The 18,432-nt window shown below is 42.2% G+C and overlaps 1 protein-coding gene across 1 annotated transcript in view; it reads right to left on the reverse strand.

The window, feature by feature from the left end:
- prom1b (prominin 1 b) overlaps positions 1-15,979 on the reverse strand; it is a gene marked incomplete at its 5' end in the record, with an annotated part of 40,234 nt that extends 24,255 nt beyond the window's left edge. Inside the window, 5 exons of the mRNA XM_084070335.1 lie at positions 402-607; positions 1,145-1,171; positions 3,879-3,940; positions 15,402-15,662; positions 15,955-15,979. Coding sequence (XP_083926461.1) covers positions 402-607; positions 1,145-1,171; positions 3,879-3,940; positions 15,402-15,662; positions 15,955-15,979 — 581 coding nt within the window. The remainder of the gene's footprint in view (positions 1-401; positions 608-1,144; positions 1,172-3,878; positions 3,941-15,401; positions 15,663-15,954) is intronic.
- Positions 15,980-18,432: the final 2,453 nt, after the last annotated feature.

Consider the following 18,432-nt stretch of genomic DNA (forward strand, 5'->3'; position numbering starts at 1 on the left):
TTATTATTAAAAAATAAAACAAAGTACGTGTGACTGGCCAAGAAATGTATAGAAGAAGTGTAAAAAATTGACATTTAAGGGTAAATTTGTACTCTCTGAGAATGTTTTACAATGCAGTTCCAGTCTCCCCTGTTGCTATGACATATCTCACCAAAGTACCCTTGAGCAAGACCACTGAACCCTTACGCCAAATTTATACTTAATTGCACTCTGTAGGGTCACGCACCGAAAATAGCTGATCTACAAGCTCACAATGCGACTGTGAGCTTGTAAATCAGCTAGTAAAAGGCATAAATCAGGCATTTCGCAAGTAATTTTGGAAATTAAATTCAGCTGAATCCCCACCCAAAAAAAAGCAAACATGTGTGATAAGGCTGATGACGATGATGATGATGACTTACGTGATGAAGACGGAGGTGGCGACCAGAGAGGCGGTGTAGAAGCCTCGCTGGCAGTCAGCGTTCTTCCTCTGTCTCTGGTGCATCTCGCCGCCGCAGTTGTCGCAGCAGCGGCACAGACAGAAGCACATCCCGGCGATGGGCACCAGCAGCAGGAACAACACACCCACCGCCGCACACACGATAAAGCCTGCCTCGTAGTACACGGCCTGTCACAAGCGGGAGGACATTCAGAGTTTTTTAGGACCTTTTCAAAGCCTCAAGGGGACATCACTAGACAACGTTCAGCCACTAGCTGTTGCACTTTTGCAGCACCTCTGTTACATAAGGTTTGATATTTCCCCGTCAGGTCTATAAGGCAGTAAAGTAGTAGTCTGCAAGATAGTAATGCGGCGGCTGCCTTACAAGATTATATTTAGGGTAAAAAGTACCATATCCAGCAAAAACAGCTGGATAATGATTGTCATTAGCTTACGCCTTACACTTTAATTTCACACATTTTTGAAAGCTCTGTGATTTCCTTTTTATTATATGTTTTCATTAAAATGTTATCTATATATGCTTTAAGCGTGATTTATACTACAATGATCTTGTCAGCAAGCGACAGTTGTTCTATGGAGAATAGAAGAGGCTTTACGATGTACAGTATTTAGACCATCCTGAACGTGATTTGAAAACAGGATTTGAAACCATGATGTTACGGGTCTGTCTACCAATGCAGTGGAGGTGTGTGTGGAGATGCTTACCTGCAGAAACAGGACCACGTTCTCCGGCTGGATGCACAGGCACACACACACACACACACACACACACACACACACACACACACACACACACACACACACACACACACACACACACACACACACACACACACACACACACACACACACACACACACACACACACACACACACACACACACACACACACACACACACAATTAAAACAAGGTCAGTGTCTCAGGAGATTAGGAGTTAGTAGCAAACAGGAGGCTCTATAGCAGTGGTTCTCAAAGTAGGGTCTGAGGACCCCCAGGGGTCCTTGAGGGGGTTCCAGGGAGTCACCAGCAAAATGAGTTAATATAGCATCAGCTTTAACACTTCAAGCCTGCAATAAGCTATTTGAAAATAGCCGATCTACAAGTGACACGTTGTGAGCTTGCAGATCTGCTATTTTAAAAAAAACTATTTGTTTTTGGGGGAAAATGTGAAATATTTAAAAAACATCTGTTTTATATTTAAACAACGTCTGCCCGTCGGAACGGTCGATCCGACCGCTGTGCCCATATATGGGCATGGCCATATATGAGACCAACATACTTCAAATTCGGCGAGGGTTCAAGGGAGTAGCGGTGCCCGGCATCGAGTCGGTCGGATAAGCTCTTGATGAATTGAATACACAAGACCACAATGGAAACAAGCCCTCAGGGCTTTTTCTGTTATCCTTTTAGCATTATTGTATAACTGTACATCTGTACTTTTTGCTGTTTAATAAAGTATTCAATCAATCAATCAATCAAAGATAAAAATGCATTCTACTATGTCACAACACCGTGAATGCTATACCTTCCCCATTAAGGTTTAAGGCTGACCTAAAAGGAATGGCTCCACGAACATTCAAATTAAACGCACTCCCCGGCTGGCCTCCCCAGGGTTGTAAACGACTCACTCCCCGTGGGTGACATCCTCCATGTGTCATTAATTAAATCTGTATTTCTGCATATCTATATTGTTGTCTAGCTGTTTTTTGTTGCACAGTTGTTTTGTCCAGTTGTGTCCACGATGGAAACAAGCCTCTGGCTTGTCGTGTCATCCATTTGGCGTGTTTTTAACTTGTTCTGTACTGCCTGAACCTTTAAAACTCAACAAACAAAGTATTCAATCAATCAATGTACATGAACGCCGATCTGATCGTTATGCTGATGACCTCAGGGAACTCCATAATATATGAGCATAAAAGGGACACAGGCAGACAGACGGACACATGTAGAGATCTCCATATACTGTACAGTATGGGCATACAGGGACACAGACAGACAGATACCGAAATGTCCACATATGGGCATAACATGGCCACACATGACAACTATGATGATTTTCAGATGGGGGTCCGCAGCCAAATACATATTAATTTGGGGGTCCTTGACATGAAACATTTTGAGAAACACTGGGTTAAAGTATAACAACCCATCACCCTGATTTCTCCATGCACATCCTACAGTACATCAGAATCAGAATCAGTTTTATTGTCACATCACAGGTTTACAAGGTAAAAAAGTGGGTGAAATTCGTTTTTGTACATCACTCCCATCGCAACGTTAAATTCCGTAGAAAGAAGAGTGGGGAGAGAGAAGAAGAAGAGGGGTAGGGGGCAAGTGGGAAGGAGATCGAACAAGAGAACAATAGAAGGCCAAAAACAAGTTATCTACATATTTACAAAGTACCTGAGATAAGAAACAAACTAAGGTGCCAGTGAGCATAGCAGCAATGTATGTATACTGTGCATGATATACTTATAGACGCTAAGGTGCTTAGAGAGAAAAAAGCGCAATAAAAGAAACAAAAAATAAGTTTGTGCATTATACATGGGATTAAGGTGCAGAAGGTCAGTGCGTGTTCACCTAAGGGTGGACTGACCCTGGTATAATCCGCAGAGGGAGAGCAAAAAAAAAAAAAAAAAAATCTGTACCTGGTGTGGTCTACAGGTATGTCCGAGGGGGGAGCTTTTCATCTTAATGTTTAATCTTCAAGTGTTTCTTCAGATTAGCATTTTGACTAAAGCTTTTGCCACAAAATGTACAACTGAAGCCCTTTCTCCTGTGCGTATCAACATGTGTTTCTTAAGATTAGCATTTTGACTAAAAGCTTTTGTCACAAACTGTACACCTAAAGGGTTTTTCGCTAGTAAGATTCCTCATGTGTTTTTTCATATTACCGAGGGGGGAGCTAAGTCCAAGTCATTTTCCCTCGTATAATCCACAGGTGTGGACATACCTTTAACACCAACCATTTGTTTTGACAGTTGGTCTTACTGTAACCGCTACTGTAACTAATGTTTATCTATGATAAACAGACGGCAAAGCAAGGCATGTTTATTTGCATAGATGTAGTGGTTCTCAAGCGTTTTCATGTCATGCGTTTGGCCACGGCCCCCCATTGAAAATATTTTGTGCCAGGCAGGGACCCCCATAATGTTAAGCTGTTTCTCATTTTGCTGGGTTCCCCCTGGAACCCCCTCAAGGACCCCTGGGGGTTCCCGGATCCCACTTTGAGAACCACTGGTATACAGGTCATACACGCTGCTTCATAGTTCAAGCAGTGTGTATAGGACCTTCATAGTAACTGATGAATTGAGTACAATGAACCACAATGGTTGTGTTATCCTTTCAGCATAACCTTTTTACTGTACTACCTGTACTGTTATCAAACTTGTTAATACAGTATTCAATCAATCAATCAAAGTTGAGATGACACCTACCTTCCTCCATTCCTCTAGTTTGATTCCCCCCATGTTCTGCTGTACCACTTTGACTATCAGATCTGGGGGAAAAATAGGGGAAGAGTAGCAATGAGTAAAACTGATTTCTTTCCCACATTACTGTAATGAGGACATCATTTTAAGACAATTGTGCAGCTGATATATGAAAGTTCCACATTGTTTCATATCTGGATAAATAATGTATTTATTGTATTATTCCATTATAGTAAAGCAGGGTAGATAGATAGATAGTTAGTTAGACAGACAGACAGACAGACGGACGGACGGACGGACGGACAGACAGACAGACGGACGGACGGACGGACGGACGGACGGACGGACGGACGGACGGACGGACGGACGGACGGACGGACGGACGGACGGACGGACGGACGGACAGACAGACAGACAGACAGACAGACAGACAGACAGACAGACAGACAGACAGACAGACAGACAGACAGACAGACAGACAGACAGACAGACAGACGGATGAGTCCATATGTTTTTGTGACATTTTGTTTCCTATACAGTAGTAAGTGATTGCCTGAGTGTCTCAGGCAATCACAGTCTCAGCCGACCTTTCCGTCCCCTCGGACTATGGGATTTACTGTACCTTCTGCTTGTGCACCGCAAGGCAGAGAGAGAGGCATGGTCGAAGCATGTTCCTGCATTGCCAATTCTCACGTACTTTAGTCCACTGTTTAAGTTTAAAACAAGACCGTTTGTAGTGCATGGTCCAGACGCTATCTTGAATTGGTTTCAGAACAGAGCAGCATCGCATCAGCTGCATGTCGAGGAACAATTGAGCTATGGCAGTGGTTCTCAAACTTTTCAGGCCGTGACCCCCCAAAATAAACATATTTGAACTGGGGAACCCACAAAATAATTATATTTGAACTGGGGACCCCCATCCTGACAAGCACTTGGAATTGTGGGAGGCATTGCATTTTGTTTGACTCGGTTTGACTCGGTTTCATATATTGTGAAAATATACACAGGTGAATGAAATCATGATTCATGATAGGGGCTTGCTGATGTAATCACACATTACGATTTTGTTTGACAGAAAGTAATTAAGATTGGACTTTTAGGGACTTTTGACAAAAATACACTTTTTTTGGGCATCTATTGTTAAATATCTCCACTCCATTATGATCCATGGATATGTTCTAAAGTGTGGAAAACATATGTTTTCATTTTAGCTGGTCTTTAAGCTTCATATGGGTCAGACAAGCTTAACTCTACCTGTAGTCTGACTCACCCGGCCGTTACTGTACTCAGCACATGAACACATGTCATGGGCTGAGTTGTCCATGACGCACGCACGCACGCACGCACGCACGCACGCACGCACGCACGCACGCACGCACGCACACACACACACACACACTGATAGAAAATATATATATTTTGAGAGGTTTAAGCTTAGGACATAGTGTAGAAACAAAAATGAGCCACTGACATTTGGCACAAAGCAAAACTTATAAAACTTAAAACTTAGAATCAATATCCAGATCAAACCCTGTCACATCCCCCATGGAAACATCTAGGTTTCTAGGAGATCTTTGTGTGCTCAGTTGAGAACCTACACATGTCAGCAGAGGGCAGGTAAGTAAATAAACACAGCATGTAAAAACGCACCCACGCACGCACGCACGCTTTGAAATGTACTGTATGTGTAAACTGTTGAAGAACGTGGTTCTGAATGCAAATATCTTTTTTCATTATGTCTTATTTACATTTTAGCAACAAAGTAGAAGTTCCTGTGCACGCAAAATTTGGACTTGCAATCAACTGTGGTTCAACTACGCAACTACTCCATATGCAACAGCTAGCCTAGAAGACAAGGTTGTGTTAAATAAAGAAATTAACAATAATATGTAATGATCTTAATGTCTACTTTGAAGGTGCAAATGTTTTGGCTAAGTTCTCAGCTAAATTCACTACCTTTAGGATTAGGCTATAGTAAAGAAAAAAGTAAAAATCACTGTATTTAACCCTTTCCATTAATGAAAAGGGTGGTTGGGGATTTGGCTATGGATAATCCTGTCAACCTCTTTCTCACAAAAGGAAATGGATACGTCACTTAGGCCTACACTAAACACACACACACACACACACACACACACACACACACACACACACACACACACACACACACTTTACATTATTATTACATTATACTGTTTCTCATGTCTCACTAAATAAAGCACATCAATCAATCAATACATTTGCCTATTTTGTGATTGCTCAATGCTCATACACTAGAGTCCCACAATGCAACAGCAAAATGACCTTCAAACCTTCCCATGACTCTACATCAAACATGTAAACAATAGGTGCTAGTTAAGAAAATGGAGACTAGCCTACTGGAAGGGGAGACATTGTTTAGTGTGCTAAATAATTTGAAAGCAGATAAAGAGACAGTAAACATGAAAAATAAACACAAGTTTATATTCGAGTCGTGGCCACCTGCTGTTTGCTCAGCTACTTAGCATTAGCCACCCTGAGTAACTAAGCTTAGAAAGCTTAGCTCACTGACCCAGTATAAGAGCTAGCGAGCTAGCACAAGGGAAATGAACATATTGTATGTAGGGGTTACACAGCTACAAGTAGTAAATAAAGGATAACCCCACCATCAGGCGTGATGTATTCTTGGTTGCGAGCCAGCACCAAAAATAGCAGATGTACAACAAGCTCACAACAAGTCACAAAGATTTTGAGTGTGCAACACCTGCATGCAAATACACTATAACTCCATGCACCATTCACACTTGTGTGTGAATTTATTTTTATTTTATTGGGGGGGTCTTGGCTGGATGTACCTGGAGGGGGGGGTGACTCTTTTTAAAAAGATTATGATATTTTTCTGGCTAACCATCTAATCCTACTTTGGGAAATCCAATTTTGACCATCTCACTCCTACAACAATGCCACCATCTCCCCAACTATAGGCCTATTCCTACAGTACATGTTTAACTCATGTCATCTATGTCTACATCTCAAAATTATAACACTACTCTGCTGTATATCGTTATTTCAGGAATAAAAAAATGACGTCTGATAAAGGGGGTACTTGGGTTCAGAAAGCAGGTGAGCCATGAGCCAAAAGAGTTTGAGAACGACTGGTCTAGAAGAGCTTTATGTGAAAAGTGCCTGTTACTGTGATTTGGTACAAAACATTTTTACATGACAAGACGTTTTTTGTAGCCTCGTTCCCAGCCTTACTCATCTGTGAAGAGAAAAGCCTGGTCATGACCTAATGCAGTGAGTGTCTTTAGAGCGTGCCAACGCGTCGTCACCACGGGGGGGGCTGGCATAGTAGCGCAGACATGTTTGTTTTGGGCAATGTTAAGTCAACCTGGTTTATACCCCTCAAAGATGTCCGGTGCTACCAAAAGACACTTGCTGACGCCCCCTTCAGGATTTTTGGCATGCTGTGTATAGGACTACCGTCGTACGTATTTCCCCCGGAAACAATCTTTTTCGACCAATCAAAACACTCGTTTCATTCACAGAGAATGTATACAGATTTGTAAAGCGTCTACGTAATTTCCTTTTGGCGGTACTTCCACCAAATTCCGGTACTTCCGTTTAGACTCTCAACCGGCTATATGCTGGTCTTGCCCAGTGTGCCGTTTTTTGGGGGGATGGGGCCAGTGTTGCCAGGTCTGCTTATTATAAGTGACTTTGGGCTTGCTTTTTTTGTAAAGTTGCTTGTAAATATTGGTAGTTGCGGGTTGCTTTTTCGGGGGGACATTTTCATGTCAAGGACCCCCTCAAATTAATATGTAATTGTCCCCCCTTTGCGATGCTAAATTGACTAAATTAACTTGCTGCTTGGCTTTGTTGTTTAATCACACTGATACAGCAGAGAAAGAAGCATAAGGCACATATCAGGACAGACAGTATGTAATAAGGACCCACACAGGGCTATGAACAGTGTTTGTGGGGTAGCTGCTACTCTACCTGTAGGTGCAGTGATATCAGAGCAACCCTCTTAATGGGTAAATATAGGCTATCTCAATCCTCTACCCTGACCTGCTGCTAGGGATTACTGCAAGGCATGGCCCGGGCCATATGCAACCTGACATGACTCTCCCTGCCTTATTACGCACCACCACACAGAGAAATAAAATAACACTTGTCACTCTCTCTTTGTGTCTTAAGGCCAATGGAGGATACTTCCATTCATTGACTCTATACACAGAGAACAAAACACAATGGAAATAGGAGAACAACACTGTGACAAGATGAACTGTCATGGACAACGTTGGCATTTAGCCATGTAGGTTAATAAGCAGGGATATTTGATCAAGTTCTTACAGTATGTGTGCCATAATTAGAGAACAATGGCCTGTGAGACATCACAAAAAGCCAAACTTGACATCCAGTCGGGTTGATTTCACTGCTGACAGACGTCTCTTTTAATTAGAGCGTGAGAGAGGTACATTTTTGGTGTATTCTAAAACTATTTAATTTAAAAGCCACTTCAGTTAAAGTCATCCTGTCAATCCTGTCCAGGTGCCTTGATATCTATGTACTGAGTTATGTGATATGAGGATGCCTGTAAACATGCCTAATTATGTACACAGTATTGCATAACAGTGTAAATCCTATTTTCTCGTATTACGAGCCGAGGATAGATATATCTGTAAACAAGTCTTTGTGTACAGACAGAGATACGTATAATCACTGTAAGTCCGTCCTGTTTACTACTGTGCACTGTGGAGCTAAAAATACTGTATTTTATTTTCAACCATGAGCTAAAGAAGACTCCAGGCACGATTACAGTGCAAGACATTTTAGTGCTATTACATTATTAAGAGTTCAAATGAGCCTCTTCATTTACGAAAATAAAATGTGAAAAGACTAGATATGGCGACAGTAAGCTTCGGTGGTATACACGTTTCATTATTTAATGATTGATTAATTAGATATTAGATCGGGTGGCGATAAACGCTAATATAATTTCTATTGGTCATAATTGTATTAATTACATTACTATTGTATAACACTGTAAAAGCTCTTACACAATACGCTTATATTTAGCCAAACTAAATAGGTTCACACTAAATGTAAATTCACACAAGAAGAGGGGGGGGGGGGGAGTGGTGGGGGAGGTGTGCTTCTGATTTCATTTATTGTCATGGCCTGTCAATATGTGTGTGTTTAGACTTGAGCAATATCTCCCTACTCACTTTCAAAACTGCCCTAAAGAGACACCTTCAGGAGGCTGCAATTCCAAACTGGCCCCTGTCAAAGTCTTAGCCCCCCCCCCCCGAACTCTTTTCTTGTACATATTTCTTATGTTTCATACCAGTAACCTGTAAGCTGATCATATGACGTTCTGTATAGTAGTGTGTATCTATCTGTCTGTCTCTTTTATGTCATCATGATTTGTGTGCATGGGAACTCATTTTAAACAAGCTTAGTGCTTTTACGAGTTATCCAGTTTAGTAGACCTTGTATTGTGAATTGTACTTCCAAGTACTGTTTCTCATGTCTTACTAAATAAAGTACATCACTCAATCTATCACAATGTTCACAGATTAAGAGAGACAATGAAAACTAGGCTATTGGTAACACTTTCTTTGAAGCTCATATGCATTATAGATAGATACCTCATTATACATTATAATGCAGCTATAATGTGTTATACTAGTTTCAATAAACCTACATAATGCCTTATGATGTATCAACAGTCATGAGGCATTATACTTTTGACTATAATACTTCCTACTGTATGTACTGTAGAAGTAGTAGCAAATAGTGTGTTTTGAAGAAAACATAAAATGGCGTTTTCTTCTCAGTGGCTCAGTGGACTTGTGGCTATAGTGTCGACCCTGGGAGGTCGTCGTTTAATCCCCAGCCAAGTCATACCAAAAGACTACAATAATGGTACCCAATGCCTCCCTACTTGGCGCTCAGCATCAAGGGTGCAAGTCCCTGTGACATACTAGTGTCCTGTCCAGGGGGTTTACTTATACATCATGGCCGGGGAAGTACTTATATGCTACAGAAACAGGAGATAGGCTCCTGACCAAAAGGGCCACGTGGCTCGCAGCCAACGATTCCCAAGGCTATAATGTGTTATAATAGTTGCAAAAAGCCTTCATAATGACTTAATACATGATGTTGTATCAACAACTACCGTACTTTTCACTATAATACTTCATATGTAGGAGTAGTAGCAAAAAGCGTTTTTTTTGGGGGGATAGAGGTTCTTCCTTGGACTACCAATCGTTCCAGAGGTGCCCAAGATTATCTCCTCGCTGTCAGACAGACAGACAGACACACTGACGGACAAACAGACAGACACACGGACGGACGGAGGACGGACAGGGCTGAAAACATTATCCCCATCCCCGGCCATTCCTGCCTGGCTAATAATAATAAATATGAGAACAATGGCGACCGGAGTGCTCTTGAGTTCAAAAGGTGAATACTCCAGTCCAGGTGGTTAAGAGGTAATCTGAGTTCCCGGAAGTTCTCGCCAGCTCTCGCACACAAACGGGGGTAGTTAAGAGGTGCTCACAAAGTTAAGACAAACTCATAGATAGATAAATATGACCAGACATGTGCAGTAGGGCTCAGCAGTCAGCACATGTTCATCCGCCTGATGGTCTGGCTGTGGAAATTGTCCCATAATGCAGACAAGATGTAATGGCATGTCATATAACCACATACTCCATTCATTATGTAGACAAATGGTTCCCAAACACAAGGTTCGGCACCAAATGATTTTGGGGGGAGTCCCCAGATGAATAGTTTAATGTGCAACATTGTTTTCTCACTCAACAGTAAACAAACCAGCATACAGTATAAGTGTATACAGGGTATCTGCACATTTCTAAAGTGACAATTTAAGGACCTTTAATACCTATAAAGAATATAATAAGACCATGACGTCAAAAGTAACAAAGAAACTATACTATAAGAAATGGTCAAACGTTGGCCAAATTGTCAAATATTACCTGAGAAAGAGGCAATTTTTTTTGAAAATAGCCGATAAATTATTATTATTATTATAAAGTATTATAATCAAACCTATAATGCCTTATCACCGTTGATACAGTATAATACATCATATAGGGCATTAAGACAGCTTATAGAAACTCTCAAAGTATTGTGTTATATGTTATCAAAGTATCTATATTGCCTTATGGGCTTAAAAGAAAGTCAAGTCTAATCATAATTGTGTGCTGTCCATGGTAAGGGTTACACAATCTTAGAGGAGTATTGTCCCAAAATTGTGTCATAATCTTACAGTCTCACCTAACATCTATTGTGAATCTGATCTTCCCTTGAGGCAAACACATCACACTTTCTTCCTGAAGAACAGCTAGTACAATACCTTCAACAGTAATTAAACACATAATAGCCTACTGGGAGTACAGTATGACCCATTTTCAGTGTGTTCCCTCCTGTATGCATGGGTGCTAGCATGGCATTAACATCAGCTATCAATAATCTTCTCTGATCTAGCCTGTGTGGATAAAACTCAAACTTCATCCAGCGATAATGTGTTTCAATATAGAAAACCTTTACAGATACATGTACACCTGGCCTGTACAATAATGGCTGAGTCTGAAGGAAAGAGGGAATGCTGAGGAGGAGGTCGGAGACAATAATGACATAATGAACAGTTATGCTTTCCTTGCCTCCTCGACACTTGAGTATAAGCTGAATCTATTGAAAGTAATAAGTAGAAAATTTAGATTTTTCATGAAGGTTACACTTGACGTCGTTTTGGGGCACCTTGATGGCACCTCCAAAACTGTTAAACCACAGGACAGAGTGATGTTCTACGTATTGTATATGAATCCTATATAATAATCAGTAATATCAGTAGTCCTGATCATTTAATGATCAGTTGTCTCGACAGCAGTTGCCAAAGCAAATACCTCTGCCTTCAAGAGTTTCAGATGATGATTCAGAAGACGCTGTTTGTGTTAGACAGGTTGCAAACAGGAGGGGAGGAAGAGTTACATAGCTTATACAGTACATCAGACAAATGGGTCCAGAGATGAGCCAGCTTTATGATTATTATCCATTTCAGAGATTATATAATTTAAACAATAAAGCTTTTGCACACCTGGGGGTTTGCACACCTGAGCAGTTGTGTAAAAGAAGACCCTGGGTTGACAACAAAGAAACAAAGAACTCACACTGTCTTCTTCACTTATATAACCGCCGACAGCCAAAGGCCAAGCTGTCTAGAAGAGGGTTTCTATGCGTATCTTGTATGTGCATGTGTATCTACTGTACATACAGTACACATAGACTAGAAGCTCACACCACTACGTGCATGATGATGACTCTGAGCAGAAATGAAGACCGAGACATTGGGTTTGGTGTGGTAAAGGTCTGGGGAGTCTTACAGTAGCCAGACGATTAGAGAGATATCTAACATCTGCCTCACAACTATAGAAAAGTGGTTAAGGAGGACCAATCAAAGTCTTCTGTTACAGCCCAGACGATCAGAGGCTTACCTGAGATTTTCTCTGGCAAAACCCAGACATTCTGACATGTGATTCAGAGCCACTGTCACTGGAATTGATGACGGTAGACGTGACCACGTCACACTAAGTTTAGTGTGAGGTTGTGGGGTGGCCGTTCACCATGCCTAGCTGCTAGCAGACATGAAAGGTTAACGGTTATACGCAGGCTCTCTCTGGCACAGAAAGTGTAACCGCAGTCATTAGTGAAACTCAAAAGCTAAAGCTTGTAACTCTGGAACTAATTACCTAATTTCCTGAGTGATATTAAGAATGATAATGCAGCCTATATTCACATTGTCCACTTCTCTGTCAACTGGAAGACTCACAATGACATCACTGACACTTGGCTTTCACGATAGGCCTCATCTAATGGTTTCCCTCCTCTGTGACACAGAGTGGGTAGACAGAAATGGTACCATGTTAACGAGCATTAGAATAAGGGCAGGAATGTCACAAAGGTCAGTTTAGCCTTCTGCCCGATTATGCCCTGACTGACGCCATAGTGGTCTTGATGCCCCACCCACACTGCCCTCGCTGATTGTACAGTTTTCTCCTCTGCCTCTTTCCTGTCAATATGTCTTTTAGACACCAGTGTCTTGTTTTGTTGAGATTGTGAATCCTCCCCCTGCCTCCCCTTGCCCATCTTCAAATGAACCAAGTGACGCTGATTATTAGTCCAGGGCTGAGCATGAACTTTAGACCCAGGGGTTTCTACAAATATATTAGTAATTTGTAACCAATAAAAAAACGAATGCGCACATATGCATGCGTGTGTGCATGGTGGTGGGTGTTACGTTCACGCGGTGGGCGTGCATGTGTAGTATGTGCTTGCAGGTGTGCATATGTACGTGCATGCGTATATGTGCATATGTGTGTGACACTACTGTATGGTGCATGCTTCAATGTGGTGTATGACTACAAAGCAATGCTGGAAACAAGTGGCACCCAGTTGGCAGCTATAGCAGCATATGGTTGGCTTGGATTATGGTATTATGTAGCCTAGTGATGCAGGTGACTCAGAAAGCCCTCGTCTAATCGCTGATCTGCTAATTGATTACCCAGCCTACTGCCCTAACCTTGCACACGAAAATGGCAGCATCTTAAACCCCACAATCCAATTTCTGGGCTGCCACACTGTCGTCCCACCCAACGTGACCACTCCATATGCACAGAAACAGATATGTTTCCATCAACAAACCTCTAGGGCCCACACACGCGCACACACACGCGCGTGACGGGACTTGTTGTTATCAACAACTCTTTAACAGGTAAAGAGTTGTTGATGACAACAACAACTGAAAACCTGTGTACAAGTCCCTTACAGATCCATTGGTTACATTTGTACATTTGTTTTCACTCCAACAAACACTCACCACCTGTTGATTCACTAATCAGGTCTCTCTGGCCTAATTAAGCCTGAGTTATTAAACTTGGCAGTGCATTTGCACCAGAATTAGCAGATCTAAAAGATCACAAAGCATTGCAGCGCAACGCATTGTGAGCTTATAGATCTGCTATTTTCACTGTGCACCACTGGCTCACAGCTAAATATAGATCAGGTTCAGTCAAATCAGCTGGAGGGGTGGTTGATTAGAATTAAACGCTGTAGCCTTCTAGCCTACTGTATCTTTCCGTGGGTTGTGGCAGGGTCGTTGAGACATTGGGGGCTAAGCCTACCCCAGATACATTTTCACCCCAAGTTATTGCAGAGTATAATTAATTCAAGATGTGAGACCCTCACATCTTGCTCTACCAAAAGGTTCTATAGATGCGTAGGCTGAATTTCATCATCAAATCAAAATCAACAAAATGTGTGCAATCTGAGTTCTCATTCAACTTTCTCATTCAAGTTCTCATTAAAAAATAAGTGGTATTGTTTTGTTATTACGTGTATCTTCTGGCCAAGGACAATCAAGTTGTATTTTATGACTGAACACTACTGATGTAGGGGTGCAACAATTAATCGAACAAATGTATTTAATGAGTTATAAAAAATGATCTATAATTTAAAAACATAATTGATTAATAATCAATCCCTATTTTGGGCATGTAATCATAAGCAAACATTCTTAAAAAAAAGAAAAGTTATTGCGATGCCTTGTGAGCTTGTAGATCTGCTATTTACACTATTTTCACAAATCTTTTGCATGACACCGTTGTGCTGCGAAGTTGATAAATAAATCATTTTAATTGAAAAGAAAGCTTCTCGATTATTCGATTAGTTGAAACAGCAATCGCTAGGCTATAATAATTGCTAATAAAATAATGTATAGTTGCAGCCCTATAGGGATGCTGACCATATCACCTCCTGGCATCTCTTTAAAGCACATGGGTGTGTATTAGATCAGTGAGTTATGAGCTATCGATCAAGGGGGCTTATCACTTTAATCTGATCATAACACTGCTTTAAGGGGTCACTGCCCGGAGGACCTCACCGGCTCACCCACACACATTTTCTGATGGACACTTGGACAAACCTACACTAATAGCTTTAAAATTGAGTCATGCGGCGGCCGCTTAGAGAGTCCTGTTGGGATTTGTCACGATATGGCACAGATTTACTGGCCTGGCCTGCACAGCACCTGGTGACTGAGGGGGGGAGAGGGGGGGAGAGAGAGAGAGAGAGAGAGAGAGAGAGAGAGAGAGAGAGAGAGAGAGAGAGAGAGAGAGAGAGAGAGAGAGAGAGATAGAGGGGGGGGGGGGGGGGAGGGGGGACTGACAGAGACAGGGGGGAGGGCAACAACATTTGTTTTCTACAGATTAAAGTTCAGTTTGGGCCAGAGGTTTCTGATGGACTTTGTTGTTTAACTTAACCAGCCCAGGCTACTGGCATACGCAACACACACGCACACGCACACACACACACACACACACACACACACACACACACACACACACACACACACACACACACACACACACACACACACACACACATTTTGGGTTGATTTGAACACAGTCAGTGACACAGAGAAAGAGAGGGACATGGAGACACCTGTCAGGTCAATAATCTTACCTTTGGGGAAGGGGTGCGGCTGAACGGCGTACAGAAACGCGTGCACCATGTGGAACAGAATGCCCATAGGGCCGGGCTCATAGTACGCATGTGTGGCGTACACTCCCGCCGGGACGAACCCAAAGTCCAGCGGCTCCACGGGCGGCGGGGACCGCGACCTCTGACCCCCACGAGAGGACGAGGAGGAAGAGTCCCTTTGGAGATCAGAGTCCCCCATAAGAAGAGCATGGTGGTCCCCATGATCCTGTGCTCCGCCGCTGGCTGACAGCCAGAGACACAACACCAGACACGATCTCCACAACATCAGTTCCATTAACAACACTAAACAAAGTTTAAAAAAAAGGATCTGTTTCAAATAGTTGCCAGGTCCTACAGGATGGAAGAGGAGGGGGAAGAGAGGGTGACACCTGTACGCGCTCCGATAAGAAAAAAGAAAACTACAAAATAATAATAACAATCACTCCCAAGTTTTCCCAAATATCCAATAAGGTCCTCTTTATGGTCCGGTCAGGCGGTGGCTTCCCGGTTGGGGACACGTTAGAAACATCTTTACCGGGGATCCTCCTCCTGGACGACATGCAGCGACAGACGGGCCGAGATAAGCGCTCCTCATCTCAGCCTGTCCTCCTCGACACCACAGCCAGCCACCAAGCGAGCCCGCGCCGCGCGTACACGTTTAGCGAGCGCATCTTTGGAGCGCGACCCCGCGGGCTTATCCCTCCTCTAGTTGCAGGTGTTCAACCAGCCCTGGTCCTCCAGAGCGTCAGTGAGTTCTCTCTAACGCTCTGCCAGGCGCGCTGCTCTGCTCATAGACCGAAGATTCCACTGCCGTGCCAGGTCTCCGTCTTTAGTAAAGATAAACAAAGCTGCTTCGCTACTCACCAAAATAAAGGCTGTTTTGTGTTGCTGAAAGTCTATTCTCCAGGGTGGGAAGCCTCTCAGCACCCCACCTTCTCTGGATAATACACGTTTTGGGCAGAAAAAAAAAATATGTCCGCGAGACGGATTTTCAATTATTTTACTCCACTGCGCCCTCTACAGATCTGGTCAATATAAATTACTATTGACCATATCTGTAAAGGGCGCAGTGGAGTAAAATAATTGAAAATCCGTCTGGCGGACATATTCTTTTTTTCTGCCCAAAAAGTGTATTAAACAGAAGGTGGGGTGCTGAGAGGCTCCCCACCCTGGAGAATAGACTTTCAACAACAATAAATTACTATTGACCATATCTGTAAAGGGCGCAGTGGAGTAAATAAGATAATTTACATCTGGTGGACATATTTTATTTTCTGCCCAAAAAGTGTATTAAACAGAAGGTGGGGTGCTGAGAGGCTCCCCACCATGGAGAATAGACTTTCAACAACACAAAACAGCCTTTGTTTTGGTGAGTAGCGAAATAGTTTTGTTTATAATAAGTTGGAGACCTCGCATTGTAGTGGCATTTTCGGTGTATGAGCAGAGCAGAGCAGAACTCGCTAACGCTGTGGACCAGGGCTACTGTTCAAATAGTGTCTCTCTCTCTCTCTCAAAAAAAAGAAAAAAACATTGGGCTAATACTACTGTTGGCTCCTGCTTGTTTACAATCTAGGGTCAGTAGACCTGCATTGGACAGTGAGAGTAACTATAGGTTACAAAATAGATTGGTGAATGTGAGAGCTTTCAAGATATGCCGTTCATGAAACAGAAAAGCAAATTAATTCAAAACCCTGTTGTGAAAATAACAGCAGTTTGCATCATCAGCAAATCATGGTGTCATTCTCTCTGTGTTTCTCTCTCCCCATCTCCTCTCATCACTGTCATCATCATATGTAATCCAAACTATCTCTCAGAACAAAAATGACATTGACATAATGGCTAGAGAGGAAAGAGAATGTCTCCTAGCTCAACTCAAAATACAAGTTTTCAGCGGTGTACATTTACACCATTACATTTGGTAATGGTGTAAGTACTGTACTTAAGTAAAATGTTGAGGTATTTTTTACCTTACTGGATTATTTCCAATTTCCAGTACATTTACTTCTACTCCACTACATCTCAGGGGCAAATATTGTACTTTTACTCTACTACAATTCTTTGAAAACTTTTTAGTTACTAGTTACTTTTTAGATTTAGATTATCACAAAACACACTATCCACTTCAGCCCTATATATATTTTGGCCATTTGAAAATAGCTGATCTACAAGCTCACAATGCGTGGCGATGCGACGCATTGTGAGGTTGTAGATCGGCAATTTTCAAAATATTTTGTATACATTTTGAACTTTCTGAACATTCTGCACAATGAGTGAGCCTACTTTTTGTACTTTAAGTATATTTTCAAGCCGACACTTTTGTACTTTTTACGGAAGTACATTTATGAATACGGGACTTCTTCTTGTAACAGAGTATATTTCTACATTGCAGTATTGATACTTTTACCTAAGTACTATAAAACATGTGCGAGTACTTCCATCACTGACAAATGATCTGAAAAGAGAGCTGAACCCTCAGAGAAAAGCCCGGTGTGTGAAAGTGTGTGATGACAGGCCCACTCCCAGTGGCCATTCAGGGTGAACAGTGGAGTACAGTGTTAGTCGGAAAACTGAATCCTCATCTATAATGAGTATGTACAGGCTGAACCCCTGTTGTCATGTATAACCTCCTGGGTTCAAAGTCTCTCTCTCTCTCACACACACACACACACACACACACACACACACACACACACACACACACACACACACACACACACACACACACACACACACACACACACACACACACACACACACACACACACACACACACACACACACACACACACACACACACACACACACACACACACACCTTTGACATATTCATTGACGGCCCTCATCCACTAACAAGTCTAACCTTATCCCTCACTACTACTACAGACCTTACCATAACCCTTACCTTTGCCCCAACCTTAATTCTAAACCCATAAGCTTTAATCCTGAAATTGCTTCTCGTTCTAGTGTGACTCATAGATGTGAGTGACTGGGAAAATGCCCCCACTTAGGGGAG

Source organism: Gymnoscopelus microlampas, assembly GCF_963454915.1.
Source record: "Gymnoscopelus microlampas genome assembly, chromosome: 2".
NCBI lineage: Eukaryota > Metazoa > Chordata > Actinopteri > Myctophiformes > Myctophidae > Gymnoscopelus > Gymnoscopelus microlampas.